The sequence below is a fragment of the Cyanistes caeruleus genome, chromosome 7 (genome assembly GCF_971803275.1).
Source record: "Cyanistes caeruleus chromosome 7, bCyaCae1.hap1.1, whole genome shotgun sequence".
NCBI classification, from domain to species: domain Eukaryota; kingdom Metazoa; phylum Chordata; class Aves; order Passeriformes; family Paridae; genus Cyanistes; species Cyanistes caeruleus.
This window is the reverse complement of record NC_141707.1, coordinates 3,952,838-3,960,924: the sequence shown is the minus strand read 5'-3', so window position 1 is coordinate 3,960,924 and position 8,087 is coordinate 3,952,838. Positions and strand designations below refer to the sequence as shown.

At 59.6% G+C, this 8,087-nt stretch overlaps 1 protein-coding gene across 1 annotated transcript; it reads left to right on the top strand.

Moving 5' to 3' along the window:
- Positions 1–1,500: 1,500 nt before the first annotated feature.
- Positions 1,501–7,706, top strand: LOC147652101 (maestro heat-like repeat-containing protein family member 7). The gene is made up of 16 exons (XM_086898916.1): positions 1,501–2,354; positions 2,454–2,606; positions 2,847–2,911; positions 3,056–3,172; positions 3,361–3,509; positions 3,837–3,984; positions 4,233–4,420; positions 4,511–4,648; positions 4,918–5,032; positions 5,208–5,348; positions 5,546–5,722; positions 5,856–6,011; positions 6,174–6,275; positions 6,643–6,745; positions 7,026–7,079; positions 7,360–7,706. The coding sequence occupies exons 1-16, from the start codon at positions 2,222–2,224 to the stop codon at positions 7,557–7,559; spliced, it is 2,139 nt and encodes a 712-aa protein (XP_086755042.1). The 5' UTR covers positions 1,501–2,221; the 3' UTR covers positions 7,560–7,706.
- The last annotated feature ends 381 nt before the right edge of the window (positions 7,707–8,087 follow it).

The following is an 8,087-nucleotide window of genomic DNA, read 5'->3' as shown; positions in this document are numbered from 1 at the left end:
GCAGCTGAATCATGGGGGCAAGGCAAGTGTGCCAGGGTGCCCGGGGGAAGTGCCACAGGAGATGCTTCCCTGGAAAGGTTGTGCCACCTTGACCACCTCTGTCTGCTGCCACAGAGAAATGGTCAAATTTAAAATAAAAAATGCCGTTTTGAAAGCAATAAATTGATCAGTAATAATTTTAAACAGGGACAGCATGAGTCAGCCACTGACTTTGTGGACAGGCTCTGAGCAGCTGTGTGTTAATAGACAGCCCTAGATCCCTTACCAGACGTGGGAAAGCAGCAGTTAGTATCCCTGATGTTAGGGAAATCCAGCCCAGATATCGGACAGAGACTTCAGAAGCCAGAAGAGCCTGTAAATAGGGACTTCAAGGCATTCATGAAAAAAAGCATAGCAGGTGTACAGTAATAGAGACGAAAAGAGAAAGAACTCACTACAGCCATAGGGGTAGCTCTGGATCAGCACCAGGGCAGGGGACATGGGCATGGATGAGACAGGGGCAAAAATACCAGAGGCGGAGGAAGTTCAAACCAGCCTCAGACTAAGTTGGGGCTGAAGCAATGTGCATCTTGTAAGAAAGAAGGACACTGGAAACTCCAGTGGCGCAGGGCTCAGAGCAGCATTCGTGGCCTGGCCCACACGTTCCTTGTCTGTGTCACACCCTGGGCAGGTTTAGGATGGCCACCAGCCGGGTCATGTCCCAAGGAGGCCGTGCCAGCTTCTGTGCAAGGCCCCGTGCCCTTCCTGCTGCGGCTGCGTCGGCAGCCCTGGGGGCTCCTTCTGCTGCCCTGAGCCTGCAGAGCAGGGCAGCGTTTGCTGCTGGTTTGAGGCGTTCCTAAATATCCCGTCGGGCTGTCTTGACGCAGTTCTGCCGGAGCCCAGGCTAGCTCAGAGAAACACACCAGCAGCCACGTCAGGTGTGTGGAACTACCTTGGTTTATCAGTGCCAAAGGCAGAAGCTTTGAGCCTTGTGCTCGGGTACAAACAAACAGCCAATGGGGAATCCAGGAGGAAGTAGCGAAGGGAGGGCGTTCCAATGCAGGAAGCATCAGGGATGAGGGGGAATAGAGGACCGGTCATGCAGGCCAATGAGGCCTCGAGGCTTAGGGGGTTGACAGGGAAGGATCCAGAACAAAGGGCAGGCTTTACAATGATGGACAAGGGGTAGGGGCAGGGTTGTGGTGACAGGCAGGGAAGGCTTGGGAATAAGGAGCTGGCTTTACAATGAAGGGCAGATCAGGGGAGGATACAACTCCTAGGGGCAAACCAACTTTGGATGAACAGGGGGGAGCAGAAGAGTGAACCATAGAACTGACAAACTTCCAACAACAACTAAACTTAAACAATTGCCGCAACACTGTCTTTGACACTTTGGGCAAGAGATTCCTTCCAATCGAGGCCACTTTGAGGGGGGATGGGGGATGGGGGGAGAACTAGGGCACGTGGCAGTGTTTGCAAGGGCCCTTTGTGACATGGTCAGCGTGGGATGGAAAGGGACAGGGTGTCAGAGGGCCCTTTGTGACACGTGGTGACAGAGGAGCTGGCCACAGCGACAGGTCCACGCCACAGTGCTCGGTGCACGCGACGGGACAGGACGCGCCAGAGCGGTGCTGTGAGGAGCCCCCGCACAGCGCACTCGTTTGTGTCTCACCCGGAGCTTCTCTGAGCCGTCATTCTTGCAGGTGACCTCGAGGCCAGACCACAGGACTTGGTGACCTGTGGCCTTGCCGAGGCTTCTTTTCTTAAGGTGCCCTCGAGGGCAGACTGTGGGACCTGGTGAGCCGGTGCTTTTCCGAGGCATCGCCCATCCCTGCAGTCACTGCCCTTGAGACCAGGGCACAATCCTTGACGAGGAGCCTCCTGTCCTTGTGGCAGGAGCCCTCAAGACCCGAGTGCAGGACTTGCTGTTCTGCAGTCTTGCTGGGACTTGAGGCTTGCAGGTGCCTTCCAGGCACGACTGGAGGACTTGCTGCCTCAGAGCTTTTCTGAGGCATCACCCATCCCTGCAGTCACTGCCCTTGAGACCAGGGCACAATCCTTGACGAGGAGCCTCCTGTCCTTGTGGCAGGAGCCCTTAAGACCCGAGTGCAGGACTTGCTGTTCTGCAGTCTTGCCGGGACTTGAGTCTTGCAGGTGCCTTCCAGGCACAACTGCAGAACTTGCTGCCTCAGAGCTTTTCTGAGGCATCTCTCTTGCAAGTACGATAAATCCAGGCACTGCCATGGAGCAGCGACCCCCAAGAATTCCCAAGCTGGCCTGGGTGGAGGAGGAGGAGAAGGAGGAAGAAGAAGGCCCTGGAGCTGCCCCAGATGTAGAGACGGAAGAGGTGCAGGAGTTCCAGCCGCTGGAGGAGGGTGAGTTGCAGAGCTCGGCCTTAGGGCTAGTGCCTGTTGCCAGCTTAGCCCCATCCCATTGCATGCCATGCCATCCCCTGGTGCTGTTCTGATGGAAAGGATGGGAGAGTGTTGGAGATCTGGAGCAGCGACCCCCGAGAGTGCCCAAGCTGGCCTGGGTGGAGGAGGAGGACGAGGAAGAGGAAGAAGGCCCTGGAGCTGCCCCAGAAGTAGAGATTGAAGAGGTGCAGGAGTTCCAGCCGCTGGAGGAGGGTGAGTTGCAGAGCTGGATCACAGGGCTGGTGCCTGCAGACAGCTTGGTCCCATCCCATCCAATCCCATCCCCTGGGGACATGCCCTCAGAAAGGATAGGAGAGAAGCTGGGGCTTGCCTCCAAGCAGTGGCTGTGCTCAGTTCCCTGGGGCTGTCCCTGCCTGGGGATCACAGGGCTGGGCAGCGTTCTCCAGCCTCTCCTGCAGCCCCTCAGCTCTGGCCGCTCTCGCTCTTTGCCAGATTCAGCCATGGACCAGACACAAGAGCAGGGCCTTGCCTGTGGCCTCTTCCATGGAACAGCACAGGTACCTGCAGCCATCCCCAACTGGGCTGGGCCTGCTGGCACGGCTCAGCCCAGCACCATGCTTGGAACACTCCATGCAATATCCCTCTCTTCCCACCCTTCCTTCTCCTACCCAACATGCAAATTCATCAAGCACATTTGGCAGGAAGAGACCAGCGTCATGGGCACTGGGTCCATGGAAGATGGTGACGTCTACACCAGCGACACCAGTGCTGCCATGCTGGAATTCATTTTGGAGGAGGGTGTTTCCATTCCAGAGCAAGTAAGCAGCCTGTGGCCAGAGGTTGATTCTCCAGGGATCGCTTGGCCTCCCAAGCCACGCCTACTGATCACTCTAAGCTTTTGAGGCCATTGCAGCGTGGTGACAAGGGAAGCACTTCTCTGGAGATGCTGGGGACATTCCTGACTCCCTCTGGCAGCTTTCCGAGTCTCCCCTTGTGCCTTCTCCAGGTGCCTGCCGTGGTGAGGTACATCCACCAGTGGCTCATGGCCAATGAGTCTGCTGACTCCAGGCTGGGCAGGACCCTGCTGGATCTGACCGAGGCACAGCCCACTGACGTGGTCATTGCTCTCCTGCGTGTGGCCCCAACGTGTGACAGGTAAGGGGCCCACTTGCCCAAAGGGCTCAGGGCTCCCCAGCCCATCAGCCTGCACAGCCCTGCCCAGGTGTCTGAGCAACAGAGAGTTCCAGGGTCCTGTGTACCTGGGACCTTTCCCAGCCCTGCTACATCGGCCCCCAAGCCTGCTGCCATGCCATGCCCCCTCAGGGCCCTGTCCCCACAGGGCTGGCTCGCCTGGGTGCTGCTGCTGGCGAGGGGCAGCAGGCAGAGGCAGAGCTGGCAGCCAGCTCTGCTCCCCCCGCCACTGCTGCCCAGGCCACGGGGATGTGTCTGAGACCCCCGTGAGACAGAGCTGTCACCCCACAGAGCTGCAATGACCATGTGGAAGACCATCTTGTGCTCGAGCAGGACTGTGGAGCCAGTAGTACAGATACTCCTTGATGTGCTGAGAACCTGGCCAGAGCACAGCACGTGCACCTCCGATGGGGACAACACGGGTGTCTTTGCCCTGGCTGTGAGTTTCTGGAACAGGCCTTTGCTCACCCCATGGCTGACTGCCTCTTCAGCAGCTCCGTTTCTTCCTTCCCCCACTGCATCTCCCTGCCTCAGGCACTGGGCTGAAACCTGGCCTAGGGGCAGCTTCAGGGGCAACAGGCGTGGAGCTCCTCAAGGCTTTCCCCTGGCCTTCCCTGCCACGCTCAGGCCCTGCCACACAGATACCTTGGCACTGGGCACTATCCCTGGGTGCTTTGTCCTCTGCAGGCAACAGTGGTGATGTGGAAGTTCCTTCAGGTGCCCTGTGTCCCACGGGTAGTGAAGGCGTATTTTCCTCGCGTCTTAGTCCATCTGCTCTTCCAAGTGTTCTTCAGCACTTTGGAGATGCCACAGGAGGTTGATACCTTCTGGAAGGCATGCCAGGAGCAACACGGCCTTGCCATCAGCCCCAACAGGTGCTCCATCCCACTCCTCCCGTTCCTGCCATGTCCGCAGGGGCAGGAGCCAGTGCTCCCAGCGTGACCTGGGCTTTGCTGTGCACACAGGTTTGCAGTGCGAGCCCTGAAGTCTCTACTCTGCCGAATGCATCGTGAGCAAGTGGTGTTGTCAATGGAACGCAAGTGTGGCTGGGACACGCTGCTCTGCGCTGACACCCACCATCATGCTGTGGGTCTCCTGGCCAGGTGAGACCCCTTCTCCCCATTGCCTCTGGCATTTGTGCCCCGTGCTGAGGTTGCCCCACACAGTCCCCATTGTCGTGGGCCAGAGGGCCTCGTCACCGAGGGACAGCTAAGGAGACTGGAAAAGGTTGGGAGAGGAAGGCTCCCACATGGAGCCACCTCCCCAAGGGCTCAGGTCCCCTTGTAGGATGCTGATCAAACACCAGAACTCTGGGAATCAGTCCTGGGAGATGCCCCTTACCCACAGGCTTTGTTACTTTTTCACCTGCCAGGGAGATATCCTGTGTCTCCAGACGCTTGTGTTCCCGCATCGTTCGCTACCTGCTCCGGCTACTCAGCACACAGGAGGCACGCTGGGATCTGCCTGCCCTGGCATTCCTTGTGGAGGTGAGCCCCATGGCCAGAACTGCCTCCCTGCAGAGCTGTCTGCCACCTCTCGGCCCTCTCATAGCTGCAGCTGCCTGGGACGGTGCCCATGCCCTGGGCTGCTGCCTGGGCCCAGCCCTGTGTGGTTCCATGCTCCTGCCGGCTCGCTCCCCAGTCACTGCCCGGTGCCTTTCAGGTCCTGGCGCGCCTGGACTTGACTGAACGTGGTGCTAACAGACTCCTGGAGATCTTGTCAATGCACCTGCAAAGCGAGTGCAAAGAGAGGCGTCACCTGGCACTCAGGGCTCTACTTCAGCTTACTGACAAACCCTCAGTGGTGAGAAGTGGGCAGTGGCAGAAGCTGCACTGGGGAATGCAGTCACATGGGTTTGGCTGGGCTTTGGGCAAAAAGGCAGCTGCTGCCAGCTCTCCTGCCTCCCGCTTCAGCTGCCTGAGTGCTCTGGGACAGACCTTTGGCCTCTTGACCCCGTGGCAGCAGCAGGGTGGCGTTTCATAGACTTCTGTTCTGCACAGACTGAAAAAATGTGGAGCCTGACGGAAAGGCTTGTGGAGCTCCTGCAGGATGCAGATGGAGAAAGAGTTCGGATGACAGTCATGGTGCTCAGCTTTATAGTCTTGGAGACGAAGAAGCTGATACCCGGCCCCATTGCCCTGCAGCTGGCTGAGGCGCTCCTGCCACTCTTTGACTACGTAAGGCTCTGTGCCCCCAGCCGAGGCCACTGGCTGCTGCCTGGACACTTGATGCCCTGGGGATTTGCAGGCCTGTGCTCTGCTGAGCCCCGTGCCGACAGGGCTGAGGTTTTTTTCTCTTCCTTTCATATAGGATAATAGCCAGGTGCAGCTGGTGTCCATCTTGCTCTTCCGAACATTGGTGACTGTTCGCGTGGAAAAGGAAAAAGAGGCCCTGAAGTCACATGTGCACCAGAGCCTGCTGCCACTCTTCTTCCACTGCCACGATGAGAACCAGCAGGTGGCTGAGGTGAGGACTCCCGGGCTGCTGCTGTCACCCGGGGAGGGGGCTCGGCTGCCTCCTGCAGGCCTGGCACCTTGCCGGCTGCAGCCTCATGCAGGCCTTGGCACACGAATGCGGCTCCTGTGCCCTGGCTTGTGGGGCCATCTGAGGGTCTCTGCTGCTTTCCAGGCCTCTCAGAGAGCACTGCTTAGCATGGTCAAGGTCCTGAAGAGGAGAGATCTTGCAAATCCTGTGAAGGATAAGCAACTGTGGAAGTTCGCTGAGGTCCTGGTAAGGACGGCCTGGAAGGCCCAGCCTCAGCCTGGAGAAGCCCCCTGTCCCCGGCGCTCGGTGCATGGGGCTGGCAGCTGGGCCCCTGCCCAGTGCCGCAGCCGGGGCCACACGGCTTCTTCTCCAGGCTCCTGTGGCCCTGAGCCGGCTGCCGATGGAGCCCCGAGCCACTGGGGCTGCGGGGCGGGCCGGCACCGTGGCTCCCCGGGCAGCAGCCGGCCCTCTGCCCCCTCCAGAGCCCGGCGCCAGTGGCTGCTGCCCGGTGCCTCAGGGCTGGGCGGGCACGGGAGGCCGGGGCTGGCCGCAGGCAGCGCCCGGCCAAGGGGCAGAGCCCGCGCCAACCCTTCCCTCCTGCCGCTCTCTGCAGCTGGCACAGGACGAGAGCCGAGCGGCCGAGTACCTGCACCAGGCCCTGCCGTACCTGCAGAACCCACAGGAGCCCCTGCGAGCAGCGGCCATCAGGTTCATGGGTGAGCCACGAGCCCGGGCTCCCTCCTCGCCCCGCCGCAGCTCGGCCCCGGCCCCGGCTGCTGCTGTCCCGGCAGCGGCACCCGGGCCCGGCGCCCTGGAGCCCCGGCTGCCCTCGGGGCTGCTGCCGGCCTCTGGCAGCCGTGCCCTTGGGCTGAGTCAGGATGCGGCAAGGGCTGGGGCTGAGCCCTGCCGGGGCGGGAGGGCTTGTGGCCCCAGGGCTGGCAGCGCCGCTAGCAGGGAGCTGTGCTGCCGGGGCCCTGACAGGCTCTGTGTTCCCAGGGATTGCCGGGCAGCTCCTGATGGGGCAGAATGAAGAGCTGGAGATCTGGCAATGTGAGTGAGGGCAGCGGGCGGTCAGCGGGGCTGGCGGGGGGAGCTGCAATCCCTGGCCTGGCTGCGGAGGGCTCTGCTCAATGTGCGGATGAGGGGCAGCGTGGGCAGAGCACAGCGAGACTTCAGGGGCATGTGGGGCATTCGTGGCCAGCAGCTTCGGGCTGATCCCTGCTCCCTGCTGCGCATGGCAAGAGCCGGCTGGAATGGGCCTGGCAGGGGGCTCTCCGTGGGCCCTCGTAGGACTGGGATCTGACTGTGGCTCTGTTTGTCTCTCTTCCAGCCCTTGCAGAAATGATAAATGACGTCAGCCTGGAGATCAGAAGCCTTGCTCTCCAGACATTTCACCTGCTGACGGCAGGAGAACCCGCTCCGATCTCCATGTTCCAGCGGCTGCGAGATGAGCTCCGCAGAGCATGGAGAGCACGGCCTCGTCTATCGAGCCTCAGCTGCCTATGCTGCTGCAGCTATGGCGGGAACTGATCCGGCAGGATCTGTCTGCTGGGGCCACATGAGCTGGCAGGCATTTTGCTTTTCTTGAATATTGTTATTTTACTTTTTTTCATAATTCCAGTGTAGAAATATAGGATTTTCATAATGTAGTGTAGAAATATAGGATGTGTTACAATACACAGACTCCCAAGACTTTTCTTTTGCTGCGCACGGTGCACAGGGCATAGGGGAAGAGGGTGAAAAGGGTGCTTGTGCTCGGCAAGCTGCCCAGGCGTGCAGTGGTGCAGGGAAAGTGGCTAGAAGCCCTTGGCCTGTGGTGGTTGTGCTGAAGGCACAACCTCTGTCCCAAGCCAAGGAAGCGCCATCTGTGTCCTTTTTCCGGTGTGTTGCTGCCTGCGTTGCTGAGAGCTTCCAGGTGCCTTGTTGTAGTGCATCTAAAAATCTTGGTAGCTTCCAAGGGTAAAACTCACCTCTGGTTTGTGTAATGGGAGTTCCTACCTGAAAACCTTCTTTCCCTTCCCCCTTCCCATTGGCTGTGACCTCCCTGCATCCCCTAAT